This window comes from Corvus brachyrhynchos, unplaced genomic scaffold, assembly GCF_000691975.1.
Source record: "Corvus brachyrhynchos isolate BGI_N302 unplaced genomic scaffold, ASM69197v1 scaffold7, whole genome shotgun sequence".
In the NCBI taxonomy this organism is placed as follows: domain Eukaryota; kingdom Metazoa; phylum Chordata; class Aves; order Passeriformes; family Corvidae; genus Corvus; species Corvus brachyrhynchos.
This window is the reverse complement of record NW_008239054.1, coordinates 6582550-6603774: the sequence shown is the minus strand read 5'-3', so window position 1 is coordinate 6603774 and position 21225 is coordinate 6582550. Positions and strand designations below refer to the sequence as shown.

At 39.2% G+C, this 21225-nt stretch overlaps 1 protein-coding gene across 1 annotated transcript in view; it reads right to left on the bottom strand.

Annotated features, from left to right (window-relative positions):
* GALNT12 (polypeptide N-acetylgalactosaminyltransferase 12) overlaps positions 1-21225 on the bottom strand; it is a 51828-nt gene that overhangs the window by 28656 nt on the left and 1947 nt on the right. Inside the window, exons 2-8 of the mRNA XM_008637542.2 lie at positions 20877-21079; positions 18663-18781; positions 18072-18176; positions 7954-8123; positions 7110-7236; positions 3621-3806; positions 1263-1380 (exon numbers count right to left, since the gene is read on the bottom strand). Of these exons, the coding sequence (XP_008635764.1) occupies positions 1263-1380; positions 3621-3806; positions 7110-7236; positions 7954-8123; positions 18072-18176; positions 18663-18781; positions 20877-21079 (1028 nt within the window). The remainder of the gene's footprint in view (positions 1-1262; positions 1381-3620; positions 3807-7109; positions 7237-7953; positions 8124-18071; positions 18177-18662; positions 18782-20876; positions 21080-21225) is intronic.

Sequence of the window (21225 nt, the reverse complement as noted above, 5' to 3'; positions counted from 1 at the left end):
CAGGACTACTAAGTAGGCTGTGTTTGGGCTTATGTGCCAGAAACTTTTCCCTAAGTGGAAAAGGAGGTGGTCATGAACTCAGATCAAACAGCATTTCCAGTTGAGAAATCTCCCTCCAGAGAGAAACCATATCAACTCTAGGCATGTGCTTGTTATCATTCCTAATAATTTTTGTTCCTTATTTTTATAACCTCTTTTGTACGATTTCTACACTGCAGGCAGTGGGAGACCAGAACAACAGCTAGGAAGACTCCATGCTTCTCTAGTTAACACACAGACATCAAGAGAGACAGTCTGCTGATGCCTCCTTTCTAAAGAAAGTAGTTTTGTAGCATTAAAATGCTATTTATCCCTGAAATCATTGTCACCTGGTAAAAAAACCAAAAACCCTCCTGTACCACAATTCAATGACTCACAGAAATGCAAACATGACCATCAAATATAACAGATGATGGGCAGAACAGACACAGGAAATCCAGGAGGATAGGCTGTGAACTCCCTGAAAGCCAAAAGTGGCCCTACAGCTTCCCTCTTACATCACCATTGGATTGCTTCAATGAACTAAGTGTGATATGAGGCAAACCATAGGCAGCCAGTGCTCAGTGGGAATCAGCCACAGCACTGGTAACAGCTGAGCTGAGGAGGAACAACACTGCTTTGATAACCAGTCTGGACTGTCCTGTGTCTCCTCTCTTTTCCTGCTGTAAATCCTTTTCCTTACAGCTATTTGCCTCACACCTGAGCACTTGGTCCAGCTTCCTGTGCAGTACAGCTCTACAGTTACTGGAGATCTTCCCTCCCACCTTTTATAACCTTTATACAAACTTATTCTCAGGTGAAACAGAATGAAGCCTTAAAATTAGTACAGGGGCTGCCTTCTCCTGCCCCACTGGGAACTGCTCACTCCATCAAGCACAGCAAGAACTCTGAGTCACATCAAAGAACTACAAATCTTCTTCCCAATGACCTCCTTCAAGCTGCGGGGTGTAAACTTCACCCACTAGTATCACACCTCTTTTTACATTTCATACTAGAGCTCAAGACAAAGACATGTTTTTAAAAATTGCTTTAAAATGGCTGTTTTGAAGAAAAACACAGCTATCCTCAAGTGCAAGAACAAGATTCATATAAACACCTTCCAAAATACTCCCTTCTTAACACTTGCTTACGTTACAGCTACCTCATTAAGTAAAAGGGCATGAAGAAAGAAATAAGAACTTGTTGTATTCTGAGGAAAAGAAACTTTCAATTAAACCACCTACCCTAAATGAGAACTCAAGGTTTTCTCCTCCCCAGACTTCCATTCCTGTGTCATAGGAACCAAGATAATCAAAATACTTTTTGCTCACAGAAAATAATCCACCTGCCATGGTTGGAGACCTATAAAAGAGGACAGTAACTCTGAATTGAATAAAAAGAAAAAATATTAAACCAATGGAACAGATAAAAAAATACAATATATTTTTATTTTCTATTTTCTCAGTCTTTTCTGGATACAAAGTAACAGTGAGAAATCCATCAATTATTATGAGGCCATTTGAATTTAATTTTCTAATAAAAAACTGTATCTGAAAAAAGCACCAGAATGTAAAAATATTGTGTTAAAATAATTTTTTCCTACTGCAGTGTCTTTGTGTGTAAATGAAGAGCCTCTTCACATAACACAACATTAGCTTCCTTGCGGCAGAGCTGAATAGTTGGCTCTGAAATTCTAAGTGCTGTATCCTTATCTATTTCACTTGGGTAATAATTAAAGAAATATTTCTGCTTTAGTAATTAAAAACAACAACCTTGATCCCACTAATATCAATTGAAAAAAACCTCTCAGATATCAATTATTAAGTAAATATAGCTCCTAAAGAGATTTGTTTTCTAAGAAAATCTACCCCTCTGTATGTTCTTAAATTTTTTACTAAGTTTGGGGAGAAAAAAAAAAAAAAAAAAGTGAAATCAGGAGTCATAACTAATTCCTCCTTGAAGACCACAAGGCCCAGGGTGACAGTGCACTTAAGGGATGTACTTTCAGAAGGGCAGAGTGTGCATACATGCATAAATTTGTATTTGTTCAATATTGTTCGTAATTGTTTACAGTCTATGGGTGACTCTCTTTAAAGTGTCAAGTATATAATGGTGATTAGAACTAAGTTCAGCTGTTATTTCATGAATTTTACTAAATTGCTGTTGAGGTAAATATAAACAAATGTGAGGTACAGTGATCAATTACTCTTAATCTGTCAAAACTAATTTTACCAGCTATCTTTTTGAAGCAGCACTGTCTCACACTGTCATATGTTGTTTCAAAGAATGGAATGAGATGAGACAAGACAGAAGGAAAAATAAGAAACTCCATAACCAGCCAAGTCCTTCTGTTTCCCCCCAGATCTCTCTTTCCAAACCCAGCTGTTGGTGACACCACTCTCAGCACTGCTGCTTTCTCCAGACACTTGTTGAGCTCACAATCCTCAGGCTACCATGAAACTTTATCCCTCATCATTTTCTTCTTGGCATGTCAAAGACAATTCTTCTTATCATGAAGAAAAAAAGCATCATATTTGAATTAAATGTTTTAAAAATATTTACTCAATTTTGAATTTTTTTAAGGAGGATATGGACTAATACATGCTGAGAAAGACTAAATTACTACCTCACTTTTCCCATTTAAAAGAAAGTTCACTCAGTTGAGGGTAAGTTCATTAATATTTGTGAAATACTGAGTATTTCACATATGATAAGCAACCTAGAAAAGACTGAGAAAAATTAATAATTCCATGTTTTTTGTGGTCTATACGGTAACAGATAAATGTACAAACAAAATCACAGTATTAAAAATGCCAAACCCATTAATTTACCACAATAAACTGCTGAAATACGGCAACTTCCACAGCAGATGGGGATAGGTTGAACATGGCAGATGCTCAGCTTTCAGGATCTTGTATACCATTCCCATTTTCCAGATGCCTTGTTTGTTCTATTATTTTACCTCTCCTAAAAATACAACTTTGAGTGACCAATAATACCAATTGATGGCATCTTGTCTTAAAATAAAACAAAACTAAAACCCATAATGAAGACATCAGCCTGAGCTCTGCAAGTTAGCCCTTCAAAGAAACCATGGTGGATAGCAGGTGTATAGTTTCACCCCAGTAAAGAACTGGCAAAATGGTTCACCATTGAAAATAGCACAGTGAACTACAACTATCATTACAGCACAGAAAAAAATAAATCTTCAAAACTACTTTTACCTTCTTAATCAGATTAGTGATTTTTTTTCCCTTTTCATCATTGCCCATGATACATTTTTTACAACACGAAGCTCTTTGCTTTGCACAGCGGACTTCCATGTGCTGATAAGCATCTGTAAGAGTTTGCCTAGAGGAGTCAAGAGACTATGCAATAAGTTGTCCATATGGAAGATTACACAGGAACTTCAGCTTTTAGAGCAATATTTTTTCCAGGAGCATGGTAAGCAAGAGCTATTTTGAAAAAAAAAAAAAGGGGGAACTACACAAAATACATAATTTTCAGTAATATGTTCATTTCCCGAGTATCTTACAGCACCTGGCATTTTCAGGTGAAATCAAAAACACATTCATAGTTTCACAGGATGCATAAAAATTAACCTGATGACGTCGGTCTTGGACTTCCTCCGTTTTTGTTCTCTTTCAGGGGTACTATGCCAAGTAAAGACCAGCCTCCAATCAAATCCACCAATCTGTGGCTCACCAGCATTTCCCAAGTACTCAAATGTATTCCAGTCAATAACATCAATAACAGGGCAGACAACAGCTGTTTCTTCTTCAGCAATCCTGGTATGTTTTTAAAACAAAAAGGTGACTTCCATTAGGAACTTCTCTAAAAATAAAAAATTGGAAGTGACAAGAACAAAGAATGCTTACAGATACCAAACATGAAGTTTTGCTGCTTTTCAATTCATGCTGCAATGCAAGGAGATGATGATACAAGAAATACAAGAATAACCTCCATTTTCCTACTGGGGATCATCAGGAGGATATCTCAGGATGGACTCCACTGTAGGCACCTGGCAAACATCAGCCTTCCTGGACTGTGGAAGCAAGGCATGCCAGATGGCTTAAGATAACACATTCAGCATCTGGCTTGGCTGCCATAGCCAGCACCACTTTATCAACAAAACCTGTCTATTTTCTTTTGTACAGGCAACTGTTTTTAAGAGAGCAACTTGATTGCATTGTTCTGCAACGATAAATAATAAACTAGCCATCCTCTTGGCCCTTGAAGTCATGGCTGTTCTTGAAACTGATCATCTGCAAATGTACTGAGTACTATAACAGTAACTCAAAAAGAATCCCTGATCTTAGAAAAAACAAACCTGCAACATGGGAATCACACCTCCAACAATGAAACATACCTGAAGGAGGCTTCCAGAAACCCTGGCAACATAGGAGATGAAAAGGAGAAACAAGATAGCACTGCAGAATGACATTCCTATCACCAAGGGTGATCTAAAGATAGTCAAGATCTTTATCATACTAAGAATACATCAGAGCTGATGACATTTCTTGCAGATCTACTTCTACAAGGAGATAAACCTCTTCCTCCCATTTCTCAATACCATGAAAGGTTTTCAGGATTTCTTCCCAAAAGGATTTGTCGTTACAGAAGGCAGTGGGATTCTTAGCCTTCTCCTCACCTTCTAGAACAGCCTCCCTCAGTACTAGGAGCAACAGCAAGCACACAAGCTCAAGCCAAGGTCTTTCTTTTAAACCCCTGTTTATCATCTTCCCAGTTCTAATGTTAGACATCCCCTGATAGTTCAGTGAAATGAAGTAACTTGTGTGACTTAAAGATGCAGGTATGCACTTCAGCCCTGCATCTTCTATTTACATATTTCAGAGGTGAAGGAAAACTGAACACATCATATTGTCAAACAAGCAAAAGATGCAGTCCATCTGTCATTCAAAGGGAGCTCATTCCTCATGGGATTATTAAACCTAAAACGTGTAGGCTGACCAAGGGCTCATACTCTGAAATTAGAGTAGCTTGTGATGGTTAAATGCAGCAGAGAACAGCAGCAGTTCCAAAGAAGTATTGTCTGAGCTGAGAAAGACTGCCTTAAATATGAAATGGTTTCTTGTTGCTGGAGGGAATATGTGAAACAGATGTTTTCTTCTTTATGATCTCCCACTGAGATCTTGTTTGGTAGAGCACACAAAAAGGCTTATACAAATATTGTTATCTCCTGTCTCACTTGCATAAAACTTTGTACAAATCCTCATTGTACAAAGCAATGAAAATGATGCACGCACGCAGAAGAAAAGAAAACCAAATAATAAAATGTAAAAATATTTTGCCCTCCTGTAACAAGAAGGTAAATAAGTAAAAATTAGGTAGCTGGCATATGACTTCAGTTATGAAAGGAATGAAGTAAGTGAAAAGCCATCACCTTTTCTGTAAGTTAAGAATTAACTAGATGGTACAATGCACAGGCAGCTTAAAAATACAACTGTGTTTGCACTGCAAAATGCTAACACTGTTGTATTGCTGCCATACATTTGAGTCAGATATGCTGCAGAAATACTCCCTTAGAGATGCACGTCTGCATCTGCAGCAAATACGGCAGGAATTCCAAGAGAGGGCTAACTTTTTACAGGTGGTGATGACCACGTTTAAAAAAATCCCAATCCTTCCTCAAGATTGCCATCTAGTGGTGCGCTAAAGAAGTGAAGAAATCACAGAATCGTCTCCCCAGTCATACACTTTCTTTAGGGGACAGCTGGTAAACCCACGCTTATGATTTGATGGTTATCCCTTTTCCTTTCATAGTTGCCTGGAATACACTCGGTGTGAAATTTAGAAACAAGGTAAGTATGACAATTTTAAGAAAAACCAAAAACTGAAATAGCATTCTAGGTAAAATTTCAAAGAGACATGAGGAATTTGAGAACACAAGTCCCACTAGGAATCAGGAAGCCTTGCACAGATAAAGACACTATGTGCTTTTGGAAGTCTCTCTCCAGTTTGTATAGGGCTGTTTTTTCTGGTCCTTTTCTACAGCCTACAGTATCTGGTGGGAATCTTAACAGGATCGAAATCAAACCACTGGCCTTGATGAAAGATTTTTTTTTCCCTTTGATTATGTTTTGAAGAGAGCTGTTTTTCTAGATCCCATATTTAGGAGGTCTGATTCAGGTCCTGCATCTATCAGTACCTGCTAATGGCATCCAAGGGGGTAAAGACACGAGCTGTTAGCAAAAGGGGCAAAAACCTCATAACACGAGACAGGAGCAGCAGGTGCTGTGGTGAGGTACCAGTGGCTGAACCCAGAGCAAGAATCGTGCATGTACGGCTGCTGGCTACACATGGGTGAGGCTTCCAGAATATAATAAATATTCTCAGCTGTAACAGAGCGCTACTATTCTGGTTTCTAGAGGGTTTTTGTTAGAGTTTTGAGAAGGTTCCTTGGGTTTTTGTTGTTTGTTTGCTTGCTTTTAATTAACAGAAGTTTTCTAAACAGCCTGACTGATCTGCAGTATAGACAGAGACTACACAGGCATAAAGTACAGTGTCCCAAGAGAGATGGTTTCCAAGCAAGAGTCAGTGTTGACATAACATTGACTCCTCCCTATCCTACAGCATGATGCTTTATATCAGAACCAGTCTGGAAAGGTGGATTTGCTCAGGACTATGAAGATGGAGTTTATTGACTTGTATTCCAGTCTGCTTACGTAAACGTTTCCTTGCAGGGGGCGCACATCTTTTCTGACCTTCTGCTCATCCACCACCCAGGCTGACAGAAGTAGCCTCCTTTACCAAGGTAATTTCAAAGCTAGGGGTGTGGACTAGCCTTCCTGAAAACCAAAACTTACCATTGTCTGAAGAAAAAGAGCAGCTTGGTCCTCAGGAAAAAAACAAAAACAAAAAGGCAAAAAACCCACCATGTCCTGTCCTGAACTTTCACACTTCCATTTGCTTCCCCACAGCCAGGAGACAAACACTTGCAGTGCCTCAGGGAGCAGACTGCAGTAACCTTTGGTAAACCATGAGTCATTTTTCCACTGAAAAAGTGGGCCAAACTGTCTCGCCCCTTCTTCTCCAGTAAGAGAGAAAACCAGCCCAGAGCATAAGCTCACCTTGCCAGCAGCGGCTCCAGCCAGCCCTCGTGGCATTCACAGTGGCAGTCCAGGAATGTTAGGATGTCTCCTTTCGCCACAGATGCCCCCAGCAGCCGGGCTCGAACACGCCCCTCTCGCTTATTTGCTTTTTTAAAAAAAAAAAAAAAAAAAAAAAGAGGGAATAATATAACCCAAAATGATTTGTTTATGTCATGCTATAGAAAGCTCTCTCCTCAGTAGCATATTACCCATAGTAGTGGCCTAAAGATTCTGGCATTTCCAGCTCTGATTCTGCTACACATGTTTAGAAAGGACAGGAAAAAGCACAGAACTTGGATGGACACAAATCACGGTTACTTTTAAGAACTTGAACACTTCACATTTGCCTCTCCAATTCATTTCCAGATTCATAAATGCTTCTCAAATGTTACTTAAAAATTTCTGTATAAAAGTTTTATTCTTAACACAATTCATGTGTGGTAGAAAATGCCATCATTGCCTTTATGTCCCGCTATTCAAACAAGACCAAAGAACTAGGTCACTGTCATTATATGAGACACCAGGGGAGCATTGGTGCAATCAAAACTTGCTCAATTCAGGAAATCTGAAGAACTCTGATCAGTCTGTAGTTATCTATACATGCAAGCACTCATGTTACAACACAGCAAATGTCCTTCCCCATTCTAAACTAAATTTGGTCCAGAAGTCAAATTTTTCATTGGCACACTACAAGAAAAACTATTTTCCAGTGAGATGCCTTTGTTGTACAGTTTTCTGGTATGTGACCTGAACAGCATAACTTTTTCTCCTATAACTGGCTGACCAAAAACCAATCAATATTATTTAGATTTATCCTTCCTACCTTTGTCACTGTAATCATCTACAAGGATAACTTCTTCCAAAAGTATATCCGGAGAGGTCTCAAGAACACTGTGAACAGTTCGCAGAAGCGTTGACCAAGCCTCGTTATAAAAAGCTATCACAACAGAGGTTTTCGGCAGGCTATAATAATCATATTTCTTCTCTCTGCATCTGTAAAGGGGGGATAACACTTAGTACAAGTGCAAGAGCATTTATTAATTTTCAGGAAACAATTCTCAAATCCATTTGTATGCTAGTTACTAACTGCAAACAAGGACACAGGAAGGACCTTAAAAGAACTGCATGTGTGTGCAAAATTGTATGAGAACACATTAGGAAGTTGCTCTTCCAGAGGTTCCATTTCCACAGAAGCATTATGAATAAAATTCTGAAAACTACCAAAATGTCTAAAAAGAAAAATAATATGATGTATTCTGGGCTGGTGTAGCTGCAGTAGCTGTCTTTGTACAATTACAAACAGAAGAACAAGCAATGGCCAAAACGTGCTTCGGATTAAAGAAAACAAATAAAGGCAATGTAAAACCTAAGTGCAGTAAAAACAGTAGCATAAACTACCGATAACTTGTGCTTTAGAAAACAGAACAAGTGCTAGACAGTAAAAATATAACTCTGAAGGAACGGCAACATATAAAGAGAAAAAAACCAAACCATACAACCAGCAACAAAACTGAAATGTATGTACACTGAAGCAGAATTTGGAGGGACCACACAACTGGCAAAATCTAATATTAAGATCCACAAAAACCTAAACCAGATATAGAAATGCATGGTTTTGGCTCTACGGAGAGCCAGAAAGTTTGCAAACCTTTGGATTAAGCTCCAGAATGTATTTCCTATAAATACATATATGAACTTCCCTAAATGAACATAAGGATGCCAAGAAACTTACAGCTGAGCCAAATGTATAAATTCTTAAAAGAATCCCCAGGTCTAGAAGACTTTTAAAATAATAGTGGCATTTATTACAATTTCTCTCTTTGCTTAGAGCATTCCATATTAGCAGTTTTTATTGCCTGGGGTCACCGAGGCTTGTAAGGGGCAGAAGGACAGACTTCAACTTCTGTACAGAAGGCTATACAGCAGACTTCAACTTCTGCTAAGTCACAACAGATATCAAAGCAGGTAGGACATCCCTCCTACCAACACAGAACAGCAGCGAGTCATCCAAAACATTCTGTGGGGAGCTGAAAAGGGAAATCAAAACTGATCAGTAGAAAATGTGACAGCAAAATCCCTTAGGTCAATTTAGGGGCACAAAAATTCCCCAAAAGATTAAGAAAATTGCATTGAAATCAAACTGCTTACCCATAGCACATTGAGAATATTTTTACAAACTATTTAAATCTGCTGTGTCTGCAATTAAAAAAGACTTACAGGTTTCTTTAAAGGTTAGGCAGTATCTATTAAGATCTGTTGTACAGAAAGAAAAAAAAAATCTGAATCTGATTATACCTAACATTAAAATTCTTATGAGGAAAACAAAAAGTCTGTGGAGTACTTCTGTAATCAATGTGAAAGTGAGGAAGCAACAAGGACAAATGACACTTGAGCAAAGGAGGCACCCAGAAGGCTGCTTCTCAAACATGAAAGGAACGCCATGCAACAACACCCATGCATACATATATACATAGGTAGGTACACATACACACACACTTATCTAGTAAAGGACAAAAATGCCCGTCCCTCCAGGCTGTAACTTGTCCTGAGGGGCCTTTACAGAGGGAACTGTCTCACACCAACACCTGGTGACAGAATTGATTTATTCAGCCAGACATTCACGTATTGACACACAAAAAATGAAAAGGAGTGATGAGTGACATTTTAATTAACTTTTTTATTTTAATGCAGAAAAACCTACTGAATGAATCCAATTTTAGAAATATATATTTACTTTAGCCTACTGAAAGACATTTCTGCTCAGTCCTGCCAGGAAAAAAATCTCCACATATATCAGCCACTTTTACCAGGTAATTTTGAGTTCATTTCTTGATGGAAATAGGATCTCTATATACCCATTTTAGAAAACTGAAGGAAAATATAAATAAATTTAAAAAAAAAAAACCCACCAGGAAAGCATTCATTGAAATATATGTCAGGAAGAGTCATGGAATAATAATGCTGTATTCCATTATTGAAAAAAAGGAAACCCAAAAGGGCTAAAGAAGCTTCGAAGTCTAATTATCGATTAAAGACTTCAACTGCTTTGCCTGAAAATTACATGCTGAAGATAGGAAACATAATTTGGCACAGAGCAAGGCAATCCCCACACTGTTTGTGATTCACTGTGCATTGCTGCCTCCTTCCTTGAGCACACCCCATGCTGCAGGAAAAGGTCAGCCTACTACAGGACATACAAGAGCACACGTTTCTTAGGTTTCCAAAGTCAAGAAAATGGCCAGCACTAAAAAATGGGTTTAATTTACCAGCTCCATGGTGGAAGGCAGACACCCTGACCTGAGTGGTGCCCCAATAACCTTATTTAAAAAAAAAAAAAAAAAAAAAAAAACAGGAAAAAAACCTGTTACTCAACTTCTGTGCAGATTTGCATGTTTATCTCAGAAATTATTTCCAAGACACATATTTCTTGCTAAATTGCTAGAAGGTCTCAACTGTTAGCTGTCTCAAAGAGTATTGCTAAAGTGAAGCACACTTTTCCTTATCTTTCTGCAATGAAAGAGTTTTACTGAACTTCAAAAATTAATCCCATTCCAGAGATTACAAACCCAAAGCATTTAAACCCTGGAAAAATTATAGCATAAGAAAATCTTTAAAAAACTAATGAATCCCTGAAATGGAAATGCTTGGAAGTGTTGCTGAATAACAATTAAGTGGCACACATATGGACACTAAACATTATCCCTTTGCAAGACATAAAAGCTTCAAAAAACCCACTATGAGTACAAAACCTGATTTAAAGCCTAGCAGTCATAACTCATCTTTTCCATTTCTCAGCTCTTGTTTACCACAGAAGTGCCTTAGCAGACCATCTTCTGTATTCACATTTGCAAACTCCAAGATGCACTTTTATTCTCCATGTGTCAGCCAAGTATCCCAGCTCCTACTTTCCAAGTGAATCATTTCACTCCTACTTTGGATTATTCAGAAAAACAAATGCATATCAATTATGGTATGTCATTAAAATGACAGCAACTGGTGACAGCAGTCCCAAAATAAGTTTTTGCAGATCCTGGGAATGTATATTTATGCATACTATACTTCAACCTGCTTTTGGCTTCTGACTAGGGCGCTCTCCAGTGTCACACTCAAACCCATAACGCCGTCCTTTCCAATAGAGAGGATCACATTCAGACACAATTAATTGCATCCCACATTATTCATCCTAAAAGCTATGTGTAACCTTTGAGCTGATCATCTGGACTCTGCAGGTCCATAAAGACAGATCCAGAAGGCAACTCACCTTACCCTCCTTAAGACATTAATCCAGCACAGCCCAAGAGACTTCAGTGGGTCCCCACCTCCATCTTGTCTATAGAGGTTTGACTATGGAACAGTTGCTTAACTTTTCTATGAGTAAAGTTAAATGACTATAGGAAACTACCTATAGTCCCTACCACTGGCTGTGATACATCACTTTGAACCTAGCCATCATCACTATCAAATGGTTGGTAAGAACATAACAGAGACATGAGGAAATTAGTTGCTTGTAAGCATGACGTTTCCAAGCATGGGGAGTAAATGTAGACACAAGTCCAATGTATTCTTTCACTACTCTCATGATCTTATTCAATCACAGGAACTTTACTATTTTGTAATAATTATATCTATTTTAAAATAAACAATTACTTAAATTAAATATGTGTGAATCTTGAGTGGGTTCATTTTCTTCAGAGAAGTACCCATATCTTTAGTCAACCTGATTTTGGAAACAGTTATCACATACCAGGATCAATCACCGAGGAAAAACCTGTTGCCAGCACATCCAAGAAGCTTTTTCAGAGTCAATAAAATAAATGCATAAAGTTTTAAATAGGAGTCAGATTTCAATGACAAACACTGGTATATAATGAATATTAACCACAATAGGTATGGCAATGCAAAGGAGTGACACCTGCTCAGTCTCTGTCCTCCGGTCACTCCTGCTCTCTGCAGATTCACTAGAAAATGCAGAAGCAGAAGCCTTTTGCACAGTGGAGTGACACCCAGAGAAAACATGTCCAGGACTGCCCCAACCACCTTCCAAGGAGAAGGCTGGGACACAACAATGTTCCAGCAGCAGCCTGCTTCTGCATCATCCTTCAATTCCCTCATTCACTTTCTGCCACACTGGATGGGTGTTCCAGGGACCTCCCGCTTGATCACTGTGGCATAAGACAGGCATAGAACAAACAAAACCTTTGTTTTCTGGCATTTCTTATCAATTTACACTAAGACAACATCTGTATTCTAGAATTCGAAATGTGTTCATCCATAACTTTAAATCTCTAGATGGGAAGAGACAGAAAATAATGCCAGTATGCATCCGAACACAAAACCATGGTCACTATATACCCACCCTTCGTCGATGTTTCACTACAGCAGCTACTCAAACATCTAAGTCCACAAAATGCAAACTGAAGCCAAACATGTAAAAGTGTATCATCATACATCCAAATTCCTGTGGGTTTTTGGTTTTACCTTTTTTTAAGTCCCAGTCTAACCGAGAGTATAGAGCTGACAAGTTTAATAAATTAACCTTGGAATCTACTACACTACCCAGTCTTCTGTTATCAAGTTTTACAATGGGTTATTCATTAGAAACTAAGGAGACATCACTCAGGAAATGCCTAAACAAAATTAAATGGGTTGTTTTCAAGAGCATTTGTGTCAATTAATGTAATCACTCAATTTATTTCTTTGTAAGGAGCTGTTTCTCTAAGAGATGTGTATCTATACACAGGGAGAGAGAGCATGAATGTGTGCACACTGGGCACACTGCCATGAGTTAATTAGGAATGGTTGCTGACATGCTCTTACTTAAGACTTTCACCACAACTGTGACAACGATACAGAAAGGGAAAACAGGCTTTTAATCTCCAAACTTGATCTTCTATATGCACAGTTACTCATATTTTAAGAAAATAATAGAAGTCTTCTGAGAGTTTTCAAAGATTTGTTAAGAATGCAAACTGCACATAAATTATTTAACGCTTTCTGAAGGTATACTATGTAAGTTTTGGTTTTGAAGTTTCAATGTGAATGCCTGAGGCAAGTTTGAAATTGCGCAGCTTCTCTCAAGAAGTGCAAAACAGCACGTGTCACTGCCGGAGCTGATCCAATTTGACTTATGTGACATATACACCCCATCACAGTGTCATCTAGAAAACACTGCCAGGGTTCTACTTCAGGCTGGCTTTCACATGGTGGGCTAGGAATCATGTTGGCTGGGCTTGTTACGATGGGCCATATACATGCTGACTCACCACACAACCTCCCTTCCTTTTCCTAACTTGAACAGTTAAAACACCAACCTAAACTGCTCCTTCAGTAAGAGGTGTGCTCAAAAGTGACATTTTGTAGCTGTCAGTCAATAAGGTTGATGGGGATGAATGGCAGCATCCATGGGCATCTCAATCTAGCTTCACCATCTTCATTCCCACTCCATAAACTGCAGAGGCAGCAATGTGGGCTTTGGAATCTTCCAGGTATCTTCACCCAAGAGAAAACACCTCCTTCTCCCACCTTCCCAAAGCCACAACAGAGGACACAGATGTATTGGGATCTTCTACCCCATTTTCTACTTTTGCCCAAGCAGCAGCTTGGGGTTCTGCACATCCCTCCACAAGCATCCCAAGCCCTGCAGCATGACACAGCTGGCAGCACTAGCTTCTAAGCCACCCCACACAGCTACCAAGTCCACATCCCTTACTCCAGGCTGAATATAAAGTTGAACAGCCACTCCTCACCCCTCTGTGGGAGAGCAACTTTTGGATAAAATCCAGCATGGGAGCCAAAAGCAACACCACCCAAAGCCTGGGATACAGAAGTGCAACATTTCTAGTGGAATTAAAGGATATGATAAACTACATTATTCCTATCTCCTCCAAACACTACCCAGCTTTTCATGACAAATTTATTTTCTCACATAAGACTACCTTGAACCAACTGTCAGTTCAGAGATTTTCTCCTTTTTATTTTTTAATAAAAAAATAATTTTATCTGAGCATGGAGAGGCTCCACCTGGTTTTACACACCTACACAGGCCACGTATGTTCAGCTATTGCAGGAAAAGGCATTGATGTTTACAGAAGGTGTGTCTTGGTGTGATTAGCAAAGCAGATAGCAGCAAGTTGCTGATAACTGCCAGAATGGCCCAAATATTCAGGGCAAGGCTGGAAGAGTTTAGCAGGTGTATTCAGCATGCTGGCCTACACTTCCCCACCACCTGCCCCAGCCCAGTAGGCTGGCTAAAAGCTCCCTAAATTATATCTGCTAAAACAAACCATATTAGAGACAGCACCCCTGTACAGTCTACAACACTGTGATATGATCAAGTCTCTGGTAACAGAGGCTGGCTAGGTTTTGAAACAGTTTATTTAATGTTCTATAGAACGATTCTCCCAATGACAAGAAGGTCTTGACAAGCCAGAGGGCCAAAAGCTGTCTTAAGATTTCAGATAATAAAGGGCTGCATTTGTGAGAAGCAAGGAAGAAAGACAGTAAGTCTGGAACAGAAGAAAATATTTGTTAAGAAGTTGGGCGGCGGGCGGGGGAGGCAGGCCCAGAAAGCAGATCTGTTTAAGACAGATTAAAAATACATTAAGAAAAAAATGTCTAGAAAGACCAAGTATGAGAATTTGACTAAAATCCTCAAACCCACAAATTTAGGAAATCCATAGAGCCTCCTAATTCCAAATTGTTAGAGAAAGGCTACGGAAGTTCCTACCCGACCTAGATTCTGGATGTGCAGATGAGAAGGAAATTCTACATGTGACAAAGGGAAAACCCACTTGATTTTTATTTTATTTTGCTGAGTTGAAACAGTGCTTACATTTTCCTGAAATGTTTTCAATCTTCTTCCAACATAGTGAGATACACTTAACCTTTGCACAGAGACATACTATTTCCTACACTTACATTTAAAAACTTACTTTAGTGTGAGTAATTTGATTCAGGACAAGAAAAAATGTTTTGCAAAGCAGTAATGGAAAGAAGCTATTGTATCCATCACTATAAGTAAGGTGTGGATGTACCTGATTCTTACAGACAATTGTTTACAGTTAAAGCAGTTTCTGAATAAAGAAAAAAATCAATTTTTGCTTACTATCAATCACAGATCCGGGAACTTTGTCAATTTTAAAATTAAATCAGCTAAAACCAAGCACTAATCTAGATGTCAAAGGAAGTTGAGGAAGTCTACCAGAAGCTGGAAAGAAAAATGGTTAAAAAGTAACCATGTGAGCTCTTCTGGGAAATATTTTCTGGGGATTGCTAAAACATAATGGCAAAGAAAAGCGACACATTTTTACAGACGACAGGAAACAAAAATAGCAATATATGCTAAATATCCAAGCAATAGTGGAAGCATTGCTTCATTTTGTACTGCTATAAAATGCAAGCCTTCTTATTAAAAACAAACAAAAAACCAACTATAGTGAAGAATTATTTTTTCTCCACTTACCGTATGAGGAAAGAATGAAATGTCCTAGAGAAACACTGCTTTGAAGGTCTAAAGCCTGTTTATAGATTCAAGAAATCCTACCAACTAGCACTAAAGTAATGACTAAAAGCTATTATGATTAATATAGTTACTAGTAACCAATTACCTATTTCAGAAAAGCTCAGAAATCAAACCAAAACATCCCAACACCAAACATGTGATCACAGTGTTACAAAACTGCTAGACCAAATACACCTTTAAGTGTTTAATGTAAAGCCTTTGCTCATAAGAAGTGTGCTGTTTCTCCTGATCAGATGCAAAGCATGAGAACACCCCTGCTAAAGCCAGCTCTGGGCACAAGGTGCACCATCAGGTGCATGTTTACAGGGAAGGAATGTGCCAGAAAGGTTGAGCTGCTGCAGCTCACCTCTTCAAAAAGTTCTATTTCCAATACGTGCTGGAAAAAAAAAAAAAAAAAAAAAAAAAAAAATCACTGCAGCACTGCAGCTTCACCTTTAGGTAAGAGATGAAAGAGAAGCTCCTGGGTGAAGTCAGACAGTCACTGTGGGCTGAGGAGGAAACCCTCAGCTGCTGCACCTTTTCCCAGAACAGGGTCAGGTTAAAACTCCTGGCAGGAGTAGCTGGATTTTTGGAGTAGAAAAGGAACCAAAACCTAGTATCAAGGCTTATTCTGGGAACTTGCTAGCAGATACTATCAAATGGACATCCTGGTATAATTTAGTATTTACAGCCCAGAAGACAAAACAAACCATAGAAGAGACTCTGAAAGAAGCAAATTCAAATATGGGAACAAACAGGAAAAACAGTTTTGAAAGGCAGAAAAATCTTAGCACAAGATTGTTTTGCTAAAGTCAAGCATAATAGTCCACCAAAATAAATAATATTATAGGCATAAATAATGGTGACAGAGGAATTTAAGCAGTTGTGTATATCTAGCTATCTATACAAAGACACTTAAAGATATACACACATACTTAAACATATACATAAATCATACATATACAAAATATTTATATAAAGAATCTCTCTCCCAAAACATAGAAAATTACCTAGAATTAAAGAATAAACCTCTAAAGCTGAAAAACCTTTTAAGCTGAAAAATATTATGCAGACCACATTCAATATTTTGGAAGCTTTTGTGGCTACTTAGGAAAGACAGGAAAGAATTAAAAATCCATTTCTTTGTGATCACAAATAAAATGAGCCCCAAGGGCTGAATCAGGCTTCTACCATGAAAGAGAGAACATGAAATGCTGAGTCGGCACAAAAGTGCCTATTCCTGACTTGTTCCTTTCGTACCAAGAGTCAGCCAAAAGGCACCTTGTGTGATTTATAGAAACCACCCCCAAAACAGGCAATGCATCCCTACTGTGAGTAAGACAGAAAGAAAAAAAAAAAAAAAGAAGGTAGAATGTCTAAAATCAGGAGCAGTGCTTGAAAATAGCCCTTAATCTAAAAGAACCCAGTTAGAAAAACTGGAAATATATTTCTTACACATTGTAATAAGCTGTAAAAGGCTAAGAGAATGATCAGTTGTCTGCCTAGCCCTACAGTCCTGTAAAACAAGCACACAACGAGAAGCCCTGTGGGACACAATGCAGTTGTGTTGTTGCAGGGGGAGGAAGGCAGAGCAGCAGAAGCCAAACCCCATGGCCCAGACCTCATCACACTGCACTTACAGGGCATCAGCCCCAACAGGGCCCTCACTAAGTCAAGGTCTGACAGAGGACACTTGCTGGTTTTAAACCTCCTGTACTTGTTGCTCCCTCTGTGAGTTCAAACTCAAGAAATGAAGGGTAGATGTTGGGAAGACAAGCTGGGCCATCCAGACAGCATTAGGATCGGGGAAAAAAAAGAAAATTAAATCATTGTGGAAGTGATGTAGCCTTGAAAGAGGTGTTCAAAGGCTGTTGAATCTCCATCCTTGGAGACTTGGAGGTTGGACTAGACACCCCAAAGTTTCCTTCCAACCTCCATCTTTCTCTGACCCTATGGCTTAATTCACTTCTAGCCTTCTACAAACTGTATCATCATTTGGTAACTTACATCCTTATCCATAAGATTCTTCCAAATGGACATTTTTATAGATTGCTTATACATATTGTTTATTTGCTTATATGTATACTTTCAATAAAACTAAAGAATTACTAGGTGATGAAACATTATAAGTTGCTGATGACAAGCTCAGTTAAAGGAAGCAGAAACTGTTTAAGGAAACAATAGTAGTTGTTGACTTCTTTGGGTCTGTGGGTCAATAGAAACGGGAGCAGTCATCACAAAAAGCATGTTATGGTGGTGGGAATAAGAAGGAATAAAGACTTTCTGAATATTTTCACTGTTGCGGAAAAAGACCTAAATTTGAAGCTTCCTGGATTCACAGTCAAATGTCATCAATCAATACATTATTTGAGAGAGTAATCTCAGCCAAACTATTCTTCTCTTCCTGCACAGTATTACCAGACACAGATATTAGCAAATACCTGCACGCTTCTGTTCCCATGGCAGGTCCACGATGTACAACATGCAACAGTAGGAAAAGACTTTTGGCATCAGTTTCTGATACAGCAACACCTTGTGCAATCATTCTGTGTATCACATTTAACAGCTTACTGGTTCAGATACTCTGTATCTTATTAGCAAAACTCCAGTTTTCACCGGATTCAAATGTTTTCACCAATTCACACACAGAGAGTGGGTTCATTGATCAATGAGGGAGGACATTAATGTTAAAAGGAACAGTAGGGCATCCAGGTGGTGGTAATGTTGTCTCTATTTCCCTTTCTTTTATTCTCCTATTTTATTGGTGTCTAAAATTTCCAGCCTTGCCTCCACACACACAAGAATATGCTGAAACAGACCAAAAGCCCACAGCCCAGAATAGAGTCTCCAAACATAGCACCTGTCAATATCTCCTGAATATTTGATTTAAATTTTCTAGTGGATGGACTTCCTTATGCTTTACAGTAAATGGATTTTTGGAACAGGGAGATGGCAGAATTTGTTTTATCCACTTGTATGCATCAGCCATGTATTGCAGCAGCCCTGCAGGAGGTACACTTCCAGCAGCCCACCTGTCTTTCAGGTTGAAGACCTGTAAATTAGTCACTTCTTTACGAAGGCCATGCTGTAAGTTGAACAGAATTGAGTCCAACACAGATTTCTGTGGGACTTTATCAGTGATTCTCCACTCCTTAAAACAAACAAAAACCAAAACAAACAAAACAGAAACAACAACAAAAAAATGCCCAAAACAAACGCTTCACAGCTTCTACTCAGTTATTTATAAATGCAAGGAATTTCCACCTTATTTCACAGTTGTTTAAGGAACTCATCAAGTAACAACACACTTCTTTATCCATATAATTATGACCTTCAAAGAACTCAAACAGGTTTGTGAGACACGTCATCCTTGACAAAAGCCTTGTTGACTTTCTCAATAGATCACACCTACCCATCTGTTACTAATTCTTTCCCTTACCACAGTTTGTAAATAACACGCCTGGAAAAGATCCAAGGCTCACCAGCACACACTTCTCTGGTTCTCCTCTGGGAGTCCACTAAAAAAATGGTGCATTTGTCACTTTCTGGTCCTCGGGTACAGAACTTGTTTCACTGATCACACCTAACTTTTAGCCTTTGCATCATTTTGGTGGACAGCTGAAGCCTAGTTGCCATCTACCATTACTACTTATCTCCTATCATTGCAGCCTCACCCATCACCAAAATGTTCATTAATAGTCAAGCATTGCCCATCTTAAAATAAAAAATAATAAAAAAAAAGTAAGATTTTCCCTAGACTTGAGATTTCAAACTGTATAGCCGCTAATCTTGGAATGAAGTGCAATGAATTTTCTATTGCTGTGGGTTTGGTGATACCTTTTTAATTTTTTTTTTTTTTAACTTTAATCTCTTACATGGTCTTCCTTCTTGAAAGAAGGAGTTAATATTTCATTCCAAAATTGCCCTTGGGAAAGGTTTTTTTTACATTTGCTGTGTGAGTGGGAGAGATGCTCTGTGACATTTTTGCTATAATTTAGATTTAACTGTGCACAAAGGCATGCAGCACCTGCCAGCAGATACAACAGTACAATACAGCTCCAGCTTCAGAAGGCAATTATCTCTGAGATTATGTCACTGATGCTTTGTGATCCTTTTGGTTTGGATATATTTTGTCATTTCAGCATCCATATATTCAAATCAAAAAGAGTATGCTGTTGTAGCAAAATCTATCCACCTATTCAAATTATTTTCATTTCTAGAATAGTCACCCACATGCATCTATAATGTCCCCCGTTCAACAACTGTGACCTTCCATTTCTTCTAACATCCTGTCATAGAGAAATGGCAGAAGTCCAAAATAACTCACTTAAATGATTTAATTCTTCCCATGGAAATGAAACTAAAATGGTCCTTTTTGACCTAAGGTCTACAGACTGCTTATAAGAGCGGAGTAATAACTAAGCAAAACAAACCTAGTGTTAGGCTTAAACTTATGATGAAAAGGCCTTGCATTTGCACTGCAACTTTTAGAAAGGCATTGTAAGAGTCATGTTTTAGATTCAGCACTTACAACTTGAGTTGGTGAAATACTGGGCAGGACGCACCAGCGTGAAGTGAATGCATGGGAGAGCCAGATCCCTGATTTTCCACAGCTCTTTGCTACCATATTGTACAAACCTGTTGCAACAAAACAAACCAGCTGAAGGCAAGCTCAGGTGTAATAGAAGTGAGGGCTGTGAGGAATCAGTAGCAGTCATGGCTCCATCCCATCCCCTGTGGTGTGGCTAGTACATACGTGTAACTGGCTAGCCCGTTCCTCTCACCAGCCGGCAGCTCACTCACAGGAGAGCCCAAGACGGTGCCACACTGAGTGTTTGTGTAAGGGCAGAACAGTCAGACCTGTTGCGCCACGCTGGCTTCACAGCTGCACTGAACCACTGCCTGTAAGCTAGAGCCACTTCATCAAACACTATCTAATCCTTCGTTCACAATTGCCTATGTCATCATCTGTCACTGGCGTCAAACTGTAAATGTAATTTGTAAATGTAACTTGTCTCAGCAACTATGCATCCCGGATCAAGCACAGTCGCACTTCAGAATACCATTACATACTTCTGCGAGCACCATTTCTAGCTCTCTCCTGGTAAAACTGCTTATAAAACAATCTCCTTTAAACTGTGTGCCTTAAGATATTTGAATACAATGCACAGCTGAAGTCTGGGAAGCGTAACATTTGTAAAGCTGGGAGTGACTGAAAAAGTATGCCGCTGCCCACGGTGACTTACCCCGGGGAGAGCGGCAGCAGCAGGAGAGGGCAGCAGCAGGAGAAACACGGCAGCGCGCCGTTGCTTAAGGACTGAAACCACACTACCAGGGCTACGGGGGAAAACAACCTGCACATGCACCACCAACACGCGACTTTGTGCTGCCTTGAGTAGGTGCGGCAGCCAGGCAAAGTCACCAATAGACTTAACTGTGAGAGCGAACGCTGTAATCCAAGAGCATTTGGGATGGGAAAGTTTCCAAAAGCCTCCACGCTCCTGAGCGAAAGGTACTCGAGAGAGCCACGACTAGCCCGCACTGATCGCTGCCAGCAGACACTCCAGTTTGGCGGAGCGGCTCCGCGAGGCAGCG